Here is a 19,667-nt window from a genome sequence, read left to right on the forward strand (position 1 = left end):
GTCAGACTAAATATGATTTTTTTTTTAAGTCATGAACACAAACACATTTTTTAATCTGCTGCTGCAATCCAAGCCAGTGTTGTACATGTTGTTTCTTTCGTATTTTGAGCCTGTAGTCATCTTCCTGTGCTTGATCAGATTCTCTTGGAGCTGGGGGTTGGGGACAAGTAGAGGAAAGACCAGAATGGGCACCTGGCCTCTGCGCCCCATGGCCCAAACCTGTTCTAACTTCACGAGCCTGCGAGGAGGCCACCTTACTCTTGAATCTTTGAGCTGAACCAACCCTTACCAAAGCTTTTGGAGTAAACAAGGTCAGGGTCTTTTTTTTTTTTTTTTTTTCCTGAAAAGTTCCTAAGTCCGTTCCTCCTTCATCTTATCAGTGATGAGAACCCAGCTTTTTCAGACCCCAGGGCCAACAGCAGCCTGGGTTTCTATAATGGCCTTTGTTGTGTGGTTTATTGAGTCAGGAATATATTTGCGGTGTGCGCTGCACCCACACTCCCCGTATCGGTCATTCTCTGCGAGGGGAAACGTAGGTAATAAAACACAGATTGCTGTGTGCCTCTTCTGTTCCTTTCTTCCTTCGCCAGGCAGACCTCCCTTTGGTCTTACTCTATCTTAGTGATAAATGGTGGATTCCAGTTATCCTGGGAGGTTTTTGGGGTTTTTTTGGTAGCTGAGATGGTAAAGAATCTGCCTGCAGTTTAGGAGACCAGGGTTTGATCCCTGGGTTGGAAAAATCCCCTGGAGAAGAGAATAGCCACCCACTCCAGTGTTCTTGCCTGGAGAATTCCATGGACAGAGGAGCCTGGTGGGCTACAGCTCATGGGGTTGCAAAGAGTCGGACACGACTGAGCACTAACACACCACACAAAACATGCACAACGTGAGATTTATCATTTTTACTATTTTAACCATTGTAAAATGTACAGGTCATTGGCATTAAGTACATATACAGTGTGGTACAACCATCAGTTCTATGCAGTTCCAGAACTTTTTCATTGCTCCAAGAGGAAACCTCACACCCATTAAACAGTGACTGCCCACTCCTTTCTTCTCCCAGCTTCTGGCAACTACTGGCCTACTTTCTGGGCTTCCCTGGTAGCTCAGCTGGTAAAGAATCCACCTGTGATGCAGGAGACTCCTGTTCGATTCCTGGGTTGGGAAGATCCCCTGGAAAAGGGATAGGCTACCCACTCCAGTATTCTTAGGTTTCCCTGGTAGCTCAGATGGTAAAGAGTCTGCCTGCAATGCGGGAAACCTGGGTTTGATCCCTGGGTTGGGAAGATCCCCTGGAGGAGGGGATGGCAACCCACTCCAGTATTCTTGGCTGGAGAATTCCATGGACAGAGGGGCCTGGCGGGCTGCAGGCCATGGGGTCGCACAGAGTCGGACACGACTGACTAAGCATGGCACTGCCTACTTCCTGTCTCTATAAAATCTGCCTGTTCTGGGTGTTTCACATTAATGGAATCGTATAGCATGTGGCCTTTTGCAACTAGCTTCTTTACTTAGCATGACGTTTTCAAGGTTCTTCACTGTTGTAGCATGTGTCAGTACTCCATTTCTTTTTACAACCAAATCATAGTCCGTGTATGGATAGACCACATTTAGCTTTACACTGTCACCCACTGATGGATGCTTGGATCATTCCCACCTTTTGGCAATTCGAATAATGCTACCATGCATTTTTTTTTGAAACTAACTTTTGAGTTCTTTCCAGTACGTACGTAGGAATAGAATTGTTGGGTCATATGGTCCTTCTTGTGTTTTCCCTTTTTGAGGAACCAAGACTTGTTTTCGGTCAGTTAGTTTAACAATCTGGTTTTATTTCCAAACACAGGAAGCTCTTACTCCTCAGAAATGTATTCCTCACATCATCGTCCGGGGTCTCGTGCGCATTCGATGCGTTCAGGAGGTGGAGAGGATACTTTATTTTATGACGAGGAAAGGTCTCATCAACACAGGAGTTCTCAGCGTCGGCCCCGACCAGCATCTTCTGCCTAAAGATTACCACAACGTAGGTGACCGTCACTCTAGCAGTGCTGCTGCCAATGGTCATGATCCATGATTGTATGTTAATAATACAAGTAAAACTCATATTATCGCTCTAAAAGTTATAAAGTGAGACTTTCGTAGATTATGCATTTCTTCAGGGGAAAGAATATCAACCACTGTTCCCCTGGACGGTAGAAAAGAGGAAGGGGTGGATGACTTAGGACAAGTACTGTTATGTTCTTTAGGGAAGTACCTTTCTACAAATGGGACAACAAAGAAATACAGATGAACTAACATTGCTTGGCAGTTGGCCCCTTCTAGTACATATTTTTTCATTGCTCTAATTGGATTTTTGTTTCTTTTTTTCTTTTCGTAAAGAAATCAGTCATCATTATTGGGGCTGGTCCAGCCGGATTAGCAGCTGCTAGGCAACTGCATAACTTTGGAATTAAGGTAAGACTTGGAGGACCTGGAGGTGAAAACAGATGGTTAACTGCTCCTTTGGTCCAAATTTTTCTAAGACTTGGAAACTAGTTCCTGATTTTAGCAAAGAACGCTACATACATTATATCATCCATGGGGTCGCAAGAGTCAGACATGACTTAGCGACTAAACTACCGTATTTGGGGTAGCCTTCTTCCCCAAGGAAAGATACTCTTTCTTTTTAATTTTCATATCAAAATGCATTTTATTTTTATTAATTTTAGAAATCCTTTATTTTCTGTGTGTGTTGGTTTCTGCCATACAATGATGAGTATTAGCCATAATTATACATATATATCCCCTCCCTCTTGACCTCCCTCCCCCTGCCATCCCTAGTCATCACAAAGCACCTAACTGGGCTACTTATGATATATAGCAACTTCCCACTAGCTAGCTATATTATTTCTTTTTATCTAGCGTATTGCCTTATTCTACTTGTAAAAAGCCAAAATAGAGTCGATTACAAAAAAATTGTGCAATTCAGTGTCTAATTTCCATTAGATTCATTCAAGTCTCCCAGATTTCTGGGACTTCCTAGGTCTGACTCATTTCTCCATTTTTTAAAAACTTGTTTTGCAAGGACTTTGGTTTTCCATTAAACCAAACATGAAAATCAATTTGGTAGAATTGAATTAGTCTTTCGCTGCGCTCTGTGTGGCTAAAAGAATCAACATTTTTCACAGCATCTTCTCTGCTGGCGGAGTTTCAGAAATGAGAAAGTTTTCAGTGGTTGTGCCTCAGAGGTTTTCCTTTTGGTGGGAAGCAAGATCTACGTCTTGGATTCTATATATACTACTAACAAAAACAGGAGAATCTGAATTGAGTTTATAGGAAGTGTGTTTGCATTTCAAAATATTGTCTGAGAGGTATTAAGCTGTGAGGTATTTTAATTGGCCATATGTATATTTCAGCAATAGATATTAGGACTAACTTTTCTTGTTTTTTGCTTGGGAAATTCACATTATGTTACAGGGAAAGTTATTCCTGAAAAAAATTATATGTGTACGTATGTATAACTGAATCACTTTGTGGTATACCAGAAGCATTGTAAGTCAACTATATTTCGATTAAAAAAAAAGTTATTTCTAGCCAAAGTCGGGGGAGGAGGAGATTTCTTTAACATTCAGCCTTCCTCTTACAAACTAAAAAAGAAACTAGAAATGGATGGTTCTGGGTTCATCTGAAGTCAGAGAGAAGGTGGAGAGCTGAAGCCTTTCTAGTTGGAGAAAATGAGGAATTTAGGTCCGAGGAAGAAGAATATTCAGGGGACCTCTGTTGTTCTCCCCTTTCTCTGGGGAAACCATCCCTCCTGGTTAGGAAATAGATTCCTCTGAGTAACCTCAGAGATGCTTAGCTCGGGAGCCTCCTGGAGCTGTCTGAAGGACTGCTCCTGGGGCTCCAGAAGCAAAAGGACTACTTTTGCACTGGAGAGGCTTCCCGCTTTCAGCTTCTACAACCAAGGGCAGGGTTGCTCTTTGAGGCACAGGGCTGTCCACCTGAGAGAAGCTTCTTCCGCCTCCAGCATCAGAAATTTGGAGGAGATAAAGCACTCTGGCTGTGGGACCAGTCTGTGCTGGCCAAGCCCATGGGGTCGTGCTTAGGATCACATGTGATTTTTTTTTTTGTCTGTGTTGCAGATACGTTCATTTGTGTAGTAGATTCCACGTATGAGTGATATCATGTGGCATTTGTCTCTCTTTCTGACTTATGTCACTTAGTATGATCATCTCTAGGTCCATCCATGCTGCTGTGAATGGCATTATTTTCTTCTTTTTCATGGCTGAATAGTATTCGTGTGTGTGTGTGTGTGGGTGTATACATATATATATATATATATATACATCACATCTTTTTCCATTCATCTGTCGATGGATGCTTAGGTTTTTTCCACATCTTGGCTATTGTGAATAGTGTTGCTATGGACATGGGGATGCATGTATCTTTTTGAATTATAATTTTGTCCAGAGAGACGCCCAGGAATGGAATTGTTGGATCCTTGACACACTGCCCTCTTTTTAAAGTCATTTTTCTAATAATATGATAATGTATTAACTAGATGCAAAACTCATCTTACTGTGTCACTTTACATTTGTACTGCATTTGGTTATGACTGTTCCATCTTCTTCAGCTTCTCTGATTGTCTGTCTTTTTAGGTGACTGTCCTGGAGGCCAAAGACAGAATTGGAGGCCGAGTATGGGATGATAAGTCTTTCACAGGCGTCACGGTGGGAAGAGGAGCCCAGATTGTCAACGGCTGTGTTAACAACCCAGTGGCACTCATGTGTGAGCAAGTGAGTTTCTTTACGATTTGTGCTGCAGATGAACAAAAGATGGTCTCGGTTTGCTTGTATGCAGTATTAATATGCCTCTAGATAATACGTAATAAACCCAGAATGATGTGTTGCCCCTCATCCCTTCTGAAAAGTAGATGAGAACAAGTACAGTTCTTCCTTTCTCAGAAGGTGGAACTGGAAGACTTAATTCCCCCCCCGGCAGGTCTGTAATTATATTTGCGTGTTAATTTGCAGGCCACTTGATTAGGTCATTGCTGTAGGGTTGCCCAATTAAGCAAACAAAATTACAGAATGCCAACTTAAATTTGACTTTCAGATAAACACCGATAATTTTTCTGATATAAGTATGTCCCAGTATCACATGGGATATTTTGCATGCACTCTCTGGGACCTACTTATGCTTTAAAAAAAAAAAAAACTGTTCATTGTTTATCTGAGAATTAATGGGGCTTCCTGTCTCTCGTCGGGCAACCCTACCTGATTTCTTTGAAGACCTATGGTAGATCCAAGGGTTTTTGTGAACTATTGATTGACAGTCAGTTCAGCCTCAACTTTTGTGAGTGTCTGTGCGTTTGTGTGCTCTTTCCCGTGAGATTCCACAGAGAGAGGGTGTCAGAGCAGGGAGGGGCGGTGCGCAGTGATAGCGTCTGAAGCATGGATAAATCTTGGTGGAGGGCATGGCCTCGAAGCTGTTGTTGGCACCCTCCCCTTCTCCGGTTCCATGCTGGTTTTTCACTGCCTGCCTTTGTGGCCATGCCCTGATCAGCCTGTATTTTTGAGAGATCCTTACTGACCCTTTGCTCCATGAGAGCTCTGTCTGATTGCAGCTTAGAACCTGTACCTATTTTTTCCAGGGAAAACTTTTCACCTTCTTATTCTTATTATTTTGAAGCTTGGCATCAGCATGCATAAGTTTGGAGAAAGATGTGACTTAATTCAGGAAGGTGGAAGAATAACTGACCCCACTATTGACAAGCGCATGGATTTTCATTTTAATGCTCTCTTGGATGTGGTCTCTGAGTGGAGAAAGGATAAGACTCAGCTCCAAGATGTCCCTTTAGGAGGTATGGGGAGAATGGTGTTCTGATTGTTCCATCTGAGTCTCATTCTAACTTACGCTTGATCAGCGGTAGCATCATCCATCCACAAGCCTGGGTGGACCCAATGAGAATAGTCCTTCGGAGCATCCCTTTTTGACTGGCCATTCCATAAAGGGGAGCAAAACTGCTTCAGGGACCTTTAGATGTGTGTGTGCACATGCACACACATACAGCTTACTTCACACAATAGCCAGTGTTTTAAAAAAATCATGTAAATGTTTAATTTTCAATTTCCCAGAAGAACTTGCTTTTAAGAAAACATGTGATAAGCTCTATGTGAATAACTAGCCACCGTGTAATGACTTTTCTAGATAAGAGTTTCTACGTGCCAGGATTTCTTTTCCTTTTTCAGACAGAAGGTTAAGATTTATTTTATACATATATTTTGTTTAAGAATGCAAGACTCTATATTATGATTTAAGAATTGTAATTCAAAACTTTTAGGCTTTGGTACCGAATGGACCATATTCACCACAGCCCTCTAGAAAACCTAACAGTAACAGCTCATTTCTCTGAAGGCGCCAGCTGAGATCTTACTATATTGCTTCTTAAATTGATATTTATTTAACCTACGATTTCATGACCTGAATGTATTCATTTGTAATTCTCGGGAGCATGTTGGAGTCTCTTACATTGTGAGCATTTTAACTCAACTGCCAGGGTGTTAATTGGCTTCAACTTTGTGTTTCTGTGTGAGGGTTCTGGCATAGGCTCCATCTCTGTTTGGGGTAAATTTCTCAGCAGGGACTGTCTGTCTCCTCTCTTAATCCTCTCATCCCATCCCACCCCACCCCCCATGACCTCAAGTCTTCACCTCTGAGACCGACCCACTTTCTAACCATCCTTAGTAAAAGTGTTGACAGACAAACCATAACAGAACATTTTTAGAAACGTCCTGGGGTTGACTGGGATCGTTAAGTCAAATGTGGTAGTGCCCAGACCAAGTGGCAAGTAGTTGAATTTTCTGGAAGACAGCAACTAGGTGGACTTGCAGGATGTTCTCAGAATTTGGTTAATGTTTGTGTGACAGTCGCTGGGTGGCGTTCTCGTTATGATTCTTTCAGGCTCATTATCTACAAAAATTAGTAATGTTTTGGCTTTGCTTAAAACAAGTTACTAAGGGAGGATCAGCAATATTTACTCTATAAGTAGTTGTTTCATCATATTGATATATTTTTTGAAAAGCTTTAGTAATAATGCCCCCATCTCTACATGAGGTTACATTAGAGCCTGCCTAGTGTAGTATCTCAGCTGTCTGAGCTCTCACCTCATTAGATTTAGCTCAGAAGACAAAAGTATAAGTAGTTAGAAGCTAGAGTGAATTTCACAAAGCAAATGGACTAAAGCTTTAAAATGTTATTTATGTAGAAATCACATGAAGGCTTCTCTCAGCCTGCTTATACTTTAATTTTATGTACTATTTTAGCAATCTTGGTTCTTCCCATACCTTTATGAAACCCAAAGGAAAACAGAGACTATATAGCGGGATACCAGGGTGGGATTGGTATGAGAAGGTACTGAAAGTGGAAAAAACCCAGAGGTCTAGGAACAAGAGCGTAGTACAAAGATGCCGTGGACATCTCCATACAGCAGTCTAGCATAAGAATGGAACATATTAATGAGAAACTTCAGTTGTCGAAAAAAAGAAGCGAACTGATACCCAGTTCTGTCTCTAGTCAAGCATGTGCAGAATGCCTTATAGAAGCTTTGAGTCTGCCCCGTCTTTGTTGGATGGTTGTCATCACTGGAAACATTCTAAAGAGGTCATTTTTGCTGAGATATTTGTCAGGCACAAGCCTTTTCCCCCTCCACCTCCCCGCAAAAGGAATCTAAGACAGTCATTGGAATGATAACACAAGGATGTATATGTATAGTTGAAAGTTCCAGTTGAATGGGATAGATAAGTGCTGGGGGTTGATAACCAGGGAGTGATTCCTGAGGCTGGTGGTGGCCAGGTGATGCTGGTCTATAAAGGATGGACGGGACTGGGGTGCAGGGGCAGGGCATTCCAGGGAGAAGCATGGTAGTAGCAGATGTGGCAGGGTTGGCATTTACCAGGAAAAGATTGAGCGAGTGGGCAGGTGGGGTTTGCTGTCTTTGGAAAAGCTAAAAATGTGCTTACTCTGTCTGGCTGTGGGTTTTGGAATTTATTACATAGGCAATGGAGAACCAGTAATTAAAGGTGTTGAGCCAGAGAGTTGCCTTCGTGGAAGTCCATGGTGGAATATTTGGAATGTTTGTAAGAGACGATAGCCAGTTGTCAGTCTCTGATAGATCTTTTGGTGGAGGTGAGCTGTTATAAGAACTTGACTTTAAGGTGGTGCAGTAGGAGCAGAAAGGGAATGGAAATTCTCTCTCTGTATTTATATATACAGAGGTTGCTTTTCCTTTATCTCAAGCAAAAGAAAAAATTGGTTCTCCACTAAGCAGAAATGAAACAAGGTTGAAGACATAGGACCCTCATAGCTTCGTTCCCCGTTAAGATATGGTTTTCCTTCCTGAGAGAAACCAACCTTGTCAAGACATTTACCCTTTCCCCTGGGTCTACCTGGGAAAGATCTTCCAAAGTTTGGGGCCTTGCGGGTTGAAGGAGGTGGAGCGCAAAGGATAAGGAATTGGACCATAATGTCCAACCTTTTTTTTTTTTTTTTTATTCTGCTTTGCTCCCTTCCCCTTGCAGAAAAGATAGAGGAGATCTACAAAGCTTTTATCAAAGAGTCTGGAATCCAGTTCAGTGAGCTGGAGGAGCAGGTGCTTCAGTTCCATCTCAGTAACCTGGAATATGCCTGTGGCAGCAACCTTCATCAGGTGGGCTTTGAACATGCTTCTTTCTGTGTGTATGTGTTCACGTATTGAAATGTTGAGCCCGCAATGGTCTGGATAACAGAGATCCGTGGGTCTGCTGCTTAAAAGTCCCCAAACCACACCTTTAGAGTATATGAACCCTATGGTGGTTTTGAAAAAAAAATTCTTTAAAGCAGGAGAAGCCTTTCTGCAAATAATGACTTTGAAGATGCTCACTCTATCAACCTGAAGACAGGAAGGCTGTTGTGCTGAGGGGGAGGGGTCATGGGCCTGTGTCTGTCCACTGCCCTTTTCAGGGGGGGCCCTCAAGGCGTGCCTGTGCAACTGGGGGCTGAAAACACTGCTCTTAAGAAACCAGAATAGAGCATCTTTGCAATTAGGATCTGTTCATCTTGCTAAAATAAATTTAAAATTGCCTGGGTCGGGAAGTTCCTCTAGAGAAGGGAATGGCTACCCACTCCAGTGTTCTTGTCTGGAGAATTCCATGGAGCCTGACGGGCGACAGTCCATGGAGTTGCAAAGAGTTGGACACAACTGAACAACTAACTTTCACTTTTCAATTCATGTCACCAGCTCTGATCATGCGACTTGGATATGCTGCACCATTGAATCACAGTTCTGTGGATGATCCCCGACTTAATTATCCTCTATGGTAGGGGTGGGAGAGGGACAACAATTGATGTTTGCATTCAGTGATTCTTTGCAATTGGAATAACACTTTCCCAAAATCATGCTGCATTTCAGCTTCTATGGAATTTCCATGTTGAAGACATCTAGGTGGCATATTTCTATATGGAGCTGATCAGATGTAGGAATTGTCCTTTTCCATAGAATTGTCCTTTTCCAGTGTTGTTGATGTATAATACATCTTTTTGTCAGGGAGTGATACCCATGGCCAAATCATCTACATTTTGTTCTAAATAAGCTTTCCTGTGCATCACTGAGAAATTTCCTTCCCCTGGCAGCAGTATCCACCTGGCTTTATCTGTTTGTCCATCACTCCCCACTTCCTTCCTGTTTCACCCTCTGTCCTCCTGCCTGGGATGGTTTTTCCCACCCTGGGTTCCTTTTCTTGTCCCTTAGGTGCAGGCCGCAGGTTTTCCACCACCTCTTGTTTTCCAACCTCTCCTGGTATTTCCCAGGTGTCTGCTCGCTCCTGGGACCACAATGAATTCTTTGCCCAGTTTGCGGGTGACCACACCCTCCTCACTCCCGGATACTCCGTCATCTTAGAAAAACTGGCCGAGGGACTGGACATCCGGCTCAGGTCTCCCGTGAGTGTCCACAGCGGTGGGTGGCTCGGGTTTGGTGGCATTTGGAGCATGTGAAGCTTGGGACATGTAGGTTACATAGCAGACAGGCGCCTGCTTTGACGTTCAGCCAGTGTCTGCAGGTACTTTTTATACTGTGATCAGTTGCATTATCTTGGTCAATTAGGTAGCTGCTGTTGTTGGAAACAATAGTGACTGAGATGCACTTTTGTTAATAAGCGTTTGGGTGGCTCACCTCCCTGACCCAGCGTGGTTCTTTTCACACTTAAATTTTCCCCTCAAATATGCATTTCTATGAAATCATATTGTACATGGTTATAATCATAGAGGCAATTACATATATATGTGTCTGTATTTCACCTTACACAATGTGGTAAAGATTTTTCTATATTCTGACATAGTGTTTATAAATTTTAATGACGGAGTGAGAGTTCCCTGAAGGAAGCGATAACTGTTTAGTTCTTCGAATGCCAGGAAGTGGTTTGCCATTGCCTTGGAAATGTAAACTCCCATCATAAGGGAATTGGAGAGGACCCCGGATTGTGTGGTTCCATCCCTCATTATGTTTTCCATAATTGCTTTTCTTGAGCAGGTACAGAGTATTGACTATTCTGGAGATGAAGTGCAAGTTACCACTACGGACGGAACAGCGTGTCCAGCTCAGAAGGTAAGCACTGTGCTTCCCCTGGGTGCTGCCAGCAGCCTGGGAGTGAGAGAGACCAGGCTTTTCCACCGAGTGGCTTGCCTTTAGCCATCTCCCTGGAGCCTTATTTGACCCCTGAAGAATTCTGTATCTCCACTAGTTGTGTGTGGATGTACCAATTGGATTTAATTATTTGACCAGCATATAGATTCATGGCAGATGGAATTCTGGGTAGTGCTGCATTAGTTCTGAGAGTTGAACAAGAAAAGAAATTCTTTGACCAAATAAGTTTGTAAAGCATGATATATGGGTCTACGTTTCAAGTTAAATAAGAACATCTTAAAGGCTCTGAGAAGTCCAGCATTTTAGCAACCTGTTTTTCCTTTGTTTAATTCAGTGGTTTCTAAGTGGGTGGTGTGTTTGTTTCTGTACCACAGAACCTTTTTTCAGATCAAGAACACTGTGTTTTTATCTTGAAACTGGCAGAAGTACTTTTATATCATTTGAATTTTTTGTAAACAGCTTTAGTAGGCGGACTGTGAATGGTGCTATAATGTAATATATGAAATCACATTGAGATTTCTGTAGTGTTGGAAAACGAAGTGTTGGGGGTGGAGGGGGCTTAATAACCCCCATAGATTTATTTAATTATGTCTGAAGTGTTTACCAAAAAGTGTAACTGATGAACTATCACTGGTTCACTGGTTCCTAGACTAGCTGTGTTTTATGCATTTCAGTTAACTAAAAATATTTCATAGTCCTTGGTATTCATACAAAAATGACGGATTGCATGTCAAATGGGAAAGACAGGGTAGTGTATAATTCCAGGGTGGATGGAATAATTCCTCATATTGTTCCTGCCATTAATTAGCTAGGTAGTGAGTATTGGTCGTATAGACTTTGGACTAGCAGTCCTTCTCAGCCCTGGATGCACCTCTGAATCAGCTGTGGTGCTGGTTTAGTCACTAAGTCATGCCCGATTCTTTGCGACCCCATGGACTGTAACCCACAAGGCTCCTCTATCCATGGGATTTTCCAGGCAAGAATAGTGGAGTGGGTTGCCATTTCCTTCTCTGGGTAGAATCACCTGGGAGGTGCTTAACAAGAAATGTTACAAAGTCCCACCCCACATAGGTTCTTGCTGAACTGGTCTGGTTGTGTTTTTTTTAAAGCTTCCCAAGTGATTCCAACATGTGACCAGAGTTGAAAACCACTTGTCAGTAGCATCCATATTTGTGATCCCCAGGTGAGAATCAGGCCAATATCTAGTATTCCTCCTAATGGTAAAAAAAATTTTTTTTAAATACTGCCTTATAAATTGCAGGCTTCTCTTGTGGCTCAGATGGTAGAGAGTCTGCCTGCAGTGCAGGAGACCTGGGTTCAATCCCTGGGTTGGGAAGATCCCTTGGAGAAGGGCATGGCAACCCGCTCCAGTATTCTTGTCTGGAGAATCCCACGGACAGAGAAGCCTGGTGGGCTACAGTTCATGGGGTCGCCATAGACTCAGACCCGACTGAGTGACTAACACACACATGCCTTATAAAATTGCAAGTCAGCTCATGGCCCAGGACCACATGCTAGTGTGCTAACCCTGCTGTGTCATTCTCTGCCTGACCCTGACCTGGCCCATTTGCTCTTTTTCTTTGTATTCTGGATTTTAGAGAAATTAGAGTAGAGTTTCAGGCTGTGACTCAAACAGCCTGCTCTGAAATGATGAAAGCAGATATTTTTAGTAGTCAGCACACCTCACACGGTTTCAATTGGAAGTTACCCCAGCTTACAAGTGAAAGATTTCCAGCCCATTGATAAACACTTGACAAAATGTGAACGGTTCATTATTTCCCACAGGTGTTAGTCACTGTACCACTGGCTTTACTGCAGAAAGGTGCCATTCAGTTTAATCCACCGTTGTCAGACAAGAAGATGAAGGCCATCAACAGCTTAGGAGCAGGCATCATTGAAAAGGTGACTGAATTACGTAAGCCTGGGAACTAGAGAGATGAATATCGGATGACAGGGATTCCCAAACTTCTGGTATTGGGAAATAGGTGATTTTTGAATCCACGTCACATTCGAAGACTCCCTTTTCCTTTGAGTAATTGTTCCTGAAGAATACAGAAGGATATTATCAAAACAAAAAGAGGAGAGCGGACTGGGCTCTGCAAGTTTTGATTCGGGAGAAAGACTTTTCATTATTCAGGATTTGAACTGGGTGTATAAATGAGCAATTCTTATTTTTTTTTCCTGCTTTCCATGTCTGCCCTTCACTACTAGTAGTAGTAGTTTAGTCGCTAAGTCATGTCTGACTCTTGCGACCCCCCCCCCAGGGACTGTAGCCCGCCAGACTCCTCTGCCCATGGGATTCTCCAGGCAAGAATACTGGAGTGGGTTGCCTTTTCCTTCTCCAGGGGATCTTCCTGACCCAGGGATTGGATCCCGGTCTCTTGCATTGCAGGCAGATTCTTTACCAACCGAGCTACCAGGGAACCCCTAGTACACGTCACTAATTAGCTCCAACGAGGAGAGGGTTTCACTTCCTTTGCCTTGAAAAACTGCTTTAGCAGTTTTAGAATCTGCCAGTGCTGCAGTAGGTACCAGCAGACTTATGAGTAGTAAGACTTTTATCTCCTGAACATAAGCTTCAAGACTAAGTCTCAGCAGTGCCCTGCATCTTCGGATTAGCCTAGAGGTTGTCAGTGGGTCCCACCATTATCCGTGGGAGGACAGGACTGAATGGTATTAAAAAAACAGATGGTCACAGAGAGAACAAAGGATAGAAGAATGGAAAGGGAGTATGTTTGAGTTTTTTGGAACATCTTTTTTTTTTTTTTTTAAACATAAGTATTTAAGAGCTATGGGTGGCTTCTTAGAGATTGCCACACTTTTGGTTTCAGTGAACTCTTAATAACCACCTTTCTCTTGCTTGCTTTCCAGATTGCCTTGCAATTTCCTTATAGGTTTTGGGACGGTAAAGTTCAAGGGGCTGACTTTTTTGGTCACGTTCCTCCTAGTGCCAGCAAGCGAGGGCTTTTTGCCGTGTTCTATGACATGGATCCCCAGGTAAAGTCATGGGTATTAGAACGTGGTTTGAATTCCCTTGTTAACAGTTTAGAATTTGGTTTGGTAGTTACTTCCGTGTCAAGCCCAGGAACTAATGGACATTGTGGACACTCTGGATGTCTTGTCTGTATGCTGGGGGGACACTTGCAGGGCACATCTTCCCGTAGGAAAGGAGCCCCCGTATCTCTCATATAGTACTAATGTTGGTCCCTGGGAAATGAATTCATTGCCATGGAAGTGGAAGAATTCTTCCTGATGGAAAAATACCTCTTAGGGAGAATTGATGATAGCACAGTAATGAATGGTACTTGAAATATTCTCCCCAAGGGTCCTCCAGGGGGGAGGGGGCAGGTATGATTGGCCCACATGAGGGCGGGTCTGGGATTCACTAGACGTGATTGGTTGGGGGAGGAGGACTGAGGAGAGGACTTTCACCTGGGCTTGAAAGTGATGGTTGTGCTGGTGTCCTGCCAAAGCCTCACAGTTGTTTTTCCTCCTGCCTGTCTGTCCCAAGACACTTTATTTTCAAAGGTTCCACATGGGAGCCAAGAGCAGAATGTCCTGACTGTTCAAGAAGGGTTCCCCCGCCCCATTATTATATCTACAGACTTCCCTTCTCAATCTCATTCCATTTCTTCTAAAACAAGTTCTTAGAAGGGAAAAGCCAAGAGAACCTGGGGGTTTGATACGTACATGACTTCTGGAATTCTTCCAGCAGGGAACAATAAAATGCATAAATGAAGGTGGGTGGCCTGGGCCTCAAGACAGTAGGAAATGATGACATGTGACCTGTGAGGATGAGGGTCACGTCTATTGCGTTGGCCAAAAGGTCGTTCGGGTTTTTGCGTGAGATCAGATGGAAACACCCGAACGAACTCTTTGGCCACCCCAGTGCTTAGACCCGGGCATCTGGAGACTTGGGTCCGCAGAGCCCGGCGTGTAAAGTGCCTTTCCCTGTCACGTGTCCAGAAGCAGCACAGTGTGTTGATGTCGGTGATCGCGGGGGAGGCGGTGGCGGCCGTCCGGAACCTGGAGGACAAGCAGGTGCTGCAGCAGTGCATGGCCACCCTGCGCGAGCTCTTCAAGGAGCAGGTCAGACACGCGCTCTTTGAAAAGAGAAGGGGCTCAGGGCCACGGGCCGCAGTCTTCCTCTCTTTTAACATCCAAGTGTTAGTTACTCGGCCGTGTCCGACTCTTTGCGACCCCATGGACTGTATGTAGCCCGCTAGGCTCCTCTGTCCATGGGATTCTCCAGGCAAGAGTACTGGAGTGGGTTGCCATTCCCTCCTCCAGGGGATCTTCCTGACCCAGGGATCGAACCTGGGTCTCCCACATTGTAGGCAGATTCTTTACCATGTGAGTTACCAGGGAAGCCCCAACTTTCCACTGAAGTAACTGCATTAGTTTACTCGGGCCACCATGACAGACTGCCACGGACTGGGTAGTCCAAGCAACAAAAATCCATCGCCTCACAATTATGGAGGCTAGACACTAGATCGAGGGGGTGGGGGTGGGAGGTTGGTTTCCCCTGAGGCCTCCCTCCTTGGCTCACAGATGGCTGCTTCCCCCGTGTCCTCCTGCTGTCTCGCCTCTGTCTATGCCGTCTGTGTTCTAATCCTCTCTTCTTAGACGGGCACTTGGCATCCTGGATTAAGGTCCACCTGAATGACGTCATTTTGACTTAGCTCATCGAAGTCCTGTCTGAAATAGAGTCGCCTTCTGAGGTTCTGCGGGTTAGGGTTTCATCATCTGAAGTTGAGTAGGGGGCCACAGTGCAGCTCATAATAGTACCCCATTCCTCCTTTAACACTCTCTTCCTTTTTTTCTCACATCATGCACACCCCCTTTCTCTCCTCAAGAGGGAAAGACTCAGCATTTTCCACTGATCCTATATTTGGGTATCCTGTTCCCAAACCCTAGCAAGCTTTGACAGTAGTTTTCCATTCAAAGGGACCTTGTCCAGAATTTTCTTGCACCCCCACCGCTAGTCTCTTTCCCTTTTCTCCAAGAAGCTCAAGGTACTTTCTATTCGCCAGTTTACTAAATCTCACCGTCTCTGGAGATTTATAAATGGCATGATGTATATCTTTTTTCCAATAAAGGAGCAGAAGTAGAAAGAAGAGAAATGACTCAAAACATAATGTACATTAGAAAGAGGGGGGCCCTCGGGGTATTGCTTATTTTACATGGTGCAATTCTCTCTCACAATAGTCCCTCGCCTGGGACTTCTGTCTCAAAATTCGTTTTCAAATCAGTTATTTGGAACTTAGCACACAGTTTGCACAGAAATCTGTTTCACAGTGGCGCTTGGCAGTGGTCAGCCTACAGAATTATCTGAAACTTAAAAGGGTGAAACATGACTGGTGTAGCTGTTCTGTGGAGAAGCCTGTTGAGAATTCCAGTCAGAGGTCCTCAGACCCTGCCCATCCCTCCCCTCCTCTGGTCCAGTGCTTTCCAGGTGATGAGAAGGGGAATGTGTGTGTATGTTAGTCATTCAGTCATGTCCGACTTCATGACCCCATGGACTGTAGCCCGCCAGGCTCCTCTGTCCATGGAATTCTCCAGGCAAGAATACTGGAGTGGGCTGCCACGCCCTGCTTCAGGGGATCTTTCCAACCCAGGGATCAAACCTGGGTCTCCTGCATTGGCAGGCAGATTCTTTACTGTCTGAGCTGCCAGGGAAGCCCCAGGGAAGAGGAATACCTGGACTCTTAGCCTTTGGGGAAATTGTCTCTGGCAGAAGGACAAGGTGTTGAAGTGAGGAGATGTGTGTGTTGGGGAAGGTCAGAAAGATGGGGCAGCGATAGAGGAAGAGACACGGATACGGAGCCTTGGGCAGAGCAACGGGCGGGCAGGAGGGTCATACTGGGAACTGCTGTCCCAGAATGCCACAGGGATTAACTCACTTTCCGGATGGCGGGAGGGCTGTAATTTTAGAACGGTTGGGTTGCATCCAGTCCAAGTCACTTCCGATCCCTTCTGCTTGACACAGGAGGTCCCAGATCCCACCAAGTACTTTGTCACCCGCTGGAGCACGGACCCCTGGATCCAGATGGCATACAGCTTCGTGAAGACAGGGGGCAGCGGTGAGGCCTACGACATCCTTGCTGAGGAAATACAAGGAACCGTCTTTTTTGCTGGCGAGGTGGGTTTTGTCGCTCCGACCCCGATTGCTTTCATTTGGATCACTTGCTTTTAGTTGAAGTGGTCTGCGTTCAGAGCTTAAAAGCGACGTCAGATACCGTCAAAAGTCTTATGGCAACGAACGGCAGGTACCCTGACAACATCCTCCTCAAGCTCCTTGAGCAGCCATTTTTTAACTATTTTTGCTGTTTTCTTCTGGAGTTTACATCATGCCTTAAGATCTTTACATTGTTGTCTTTGGACTTAAGAAGTTAAGACATTACCTCCAGACTTCCTGTCAGGTTAAAGACTTAGCCTGTTTCATCTCTTCCGTCTGTTTACTTCACAATTCAATTTTAAATTCGTGTCAGTGCTTATGTGATGTGGTTGCTTACTGCTGAGCCGGGAAGGCGACCGCTGATTCTTTTCTTACGCAGCTGTTTCCTCTTCAGTCATAGTAACCTCTTTTTTCATTAGCTTAACTCTTTTTCTGCTGCTGCTGCTGCTGCTAATTTGCTTCAGTGGTGTCTGACTCTGTGCGACCCCATGGACAGCAGCCCACCAGGCTCCGCCGTCCCTGGGATTTCCCAGGCAAGAACACTGGAGTGGGTTGCCATTTCCTTCCCCAGTGCATGCATGCTTAGTCGCTTCAGTGGTGTCTGACTCTGTGCGACCCCATGGACAGCAGCCCATCAGGCTCCTCTGTCCATGGCATTCTCTAGGCAAGAATACTGGAGTGGGTTGCCATTTCCTTCTCCATAACTCTTTTTATACCGCTCCTTAAGCCTCCCCACTTTTTGTTGTTGTTGTTGAGCCATGCCTGGGAATCTGAATTCCCCAACCAGAGATCCAACCCATGCCTTCTGCAGTGGAAACGCAGAGTTGCAGAATCCTAACCAGTGGACCACCAGGGATGGCGCAAGCCTCCCCACTTTGAGTCCTCTCTAGTTCATAGTTGAATCCCTATAGACAGCCTGTAGGTTCCATTCCTTGAAACCCCCTTTTCTGACATCCTCTCTTTGCTCTAGTTTATCTTGGGGACTCCTGCAGATCTGTCCTCCCAGGATTCCTCCTTACCATTTTCCAGGGTTGGGGTTCATACTTCTAGATCCCGCTTTTCAGTATTTATTTTTTAAATTAATGATAAACAACAACAACAAAAAGATTTCTGGGGTTGAATTAGTTTGCTTTCGCTATTCCCCATCACCGCTTCCCCACCCTCCACATCCATCCAGTTCATCAAAATACAGTAAATTCTCAGCACTCTTTCATCTGTCTTCATACCCTAATACAGTTTAGGATTATACAGGCTGTCCTCGATTCATCTAAAATAGTGTTTTTAATATTTTCTTTTCAGGGCTTTTGAATTATTACAAAAGAATTATCATTTTAAAACCAGCTGACTTTGATTTCCTCTTTGGCCTGTAAAGCACCAACTTTGTAGGAAAAGAGCTTAATGGTTGCAATCCAGGCCACAACTGTCGACTGCTTCCAAGAGATGGCCCTGAGGGCCAAAGGGCCATGAACAGGCTTTTAGAAGTTTTGACTCTTCTTTGCTGCTTTGATACAATTGCTACCTCAGTTGAGTCATTCAGTTGTGTCCGACTCTTTGTGACCCCATGGCCTGCAGCACGCCAGACCTCCTTGTCCATCACCAACTCGCAGAGTTTAAACTCGCGTCCATTGAGTCAGTGATGCTATCCAACCATCTCATCCTGTCGTCCCCTTCTCCTCCCACCTTCAGTCTTTCCCAGCATCAGGGTCTTTTCCAGTGAGTCAGTTCTTCACATCAGGTGGCCAAAGTATTGGAGTTTCAGCTTCAGCATCAGTCCTTCCAGTGAATATTCAGGACTGATCTCCTTCGGAATGGACCGATTGGATCTCCTTGCAGTCCAAGGGACTCTCTCCAGTTGCTGCCTCATCTTCTTACAAAAGGGCTTCCCCAGTAGCTCACTGGTAAAGAAGGTGCCTGCAGTGCAGGACACCCAAGTTCCAATTCCTGGGTCAGAAAGATCCCCTGGAGGAGGGCATGGCACCCACTCCATCATTCTTGCCTGGAGACTCCCACGGACAGAGGAGCCTGGCGGGCTACAGCCCATAGGGTTGAAGAGTCAGACACCACTGAAGTGACTAAGTACTTCTTATAAAACCCATTTCTTTTAACATTTCTATTACTCTGCTACTCTTTTCCCGAGTAATGGTGTTCCCCCTGACCTCCTGATCATCCTCCCACTTATTAAAGTCTTTTGCTCCGGTATGTTTTTCCATTTCATTCCAGCTATCAGTTTGGGTGACATGGAACCTAAATTCACATAGAACTTCATGTTTCTTATATTCCCTTTTCTCTGACCTACTTGACTACATTTTAGCTACTCTTCTCCCATAATCACATCCCAGACTTTGTCTTGGTTGCATGCGTGCTCAGTCGCTCAATCACATCCGACTCTTCGTGACCCCATGGACTATATATATGCCAGGCTTCTCTGTCCATGGAATTTCCAGGCAAGAATACCTAACAACGACGACAGAAAATACCTAATAGTTGAAAATCCAAGCCTGACTTTCCTGACCTCGTTTACTTACTCTCTTCCCACTATAACCTCCTTGCAGGTGAGGTTCTCTGCTGATAGTCCTCACCTTTGTCTTTCCCTTCTGTGTGTGTTACACCTCTTCTTGTTAATACTCATCCAGCAAAACTCCAGCCAAGGATGGACTGATTCACTTCTTGTGCTCGTTTTGACTTACCACTATTTACTTGTCTGATGGGAGGGGCTGTGTCTGCCTCATTATTCTTAACTCCAGTACCTGGCATACATAATACCTTCATGAATGTCACACAGTACTTCACACGAGTGCTGACTGTGTAGAATGAATTTGGTGAAACATGGTG

General features: G+C 44.5%; 1 protein-coding gene across 4 annotated transcripts in view; it reads left to right on the forward strand.

Annotated features, from left to right (window-relative positions):
- The window catches only part of KDM1B (lysine demethylase 1B), a 41,990-nt gene that overhangs the window by 20,228 nt on the left and 2,095 nt on the right, over positions 1-19,667 (forward strand). For 3 of the 4 annotated variants that reach the window (XM_043449645.1, XM_043449648.1, XM_043449647.1), the window contains 11 exons: positions 1,844-2,020; positions 2,377-2,451; positions 4,635-4,772; positions 5,668-5,839; positions 8,556-8,683; positions 9,823-9,954; positions 10,544-10,618; positions 12,443-12,559; positions 13,529-13,654; positions 14,624-14,746; positions 16,647-16,799. In XM_043449645.1, the coding sequence (XP_043305580.1) occupies positions 1,844-2,020; positions 2,377-2,451; positions 4,635-4,772; positions 5,668-5,839; positions 8,556-8,683; positions 9,823-9,954; positions 10,544-10,618; positions 12,443-12,559; positions 13,529-13,654; positions 14,624-14,746; positions 16,647-16,799 (1,416 nt within the window). The remainder of the gene's footprint in view (positions 1-1,843; positions 2,021-2,376; positions 2,452-4,634; positions 4,773-5,667; positions 5,840-8,555; positions 8,684-9,822; positions 9,955-10,543; positions 10,619-12,442; positions 12,560-13,528; positions 13,655-14,623; positions 14,747-16,646; positions 16,800-19,667) is intronic. The other variant, XM_043449646.1, reaches the window with a different exon arrangement.

The sequence above is a fragment of the Cervus canadensis genome, chromosome 28 (genome assembly GCF_019320065.1).
Source record: "Cervus canadensis isolate Bull #8, Minnesota chromosome 28, ASM1932006v1, whole genome shotgun sequence".
In the NCBI taxonomy this organism is placed as follows: Eukaryota; Metazoa; Chordata; class Mammalia; order Artiodactyla; family Cervidae; genus Cervus; species Cervus canadensis.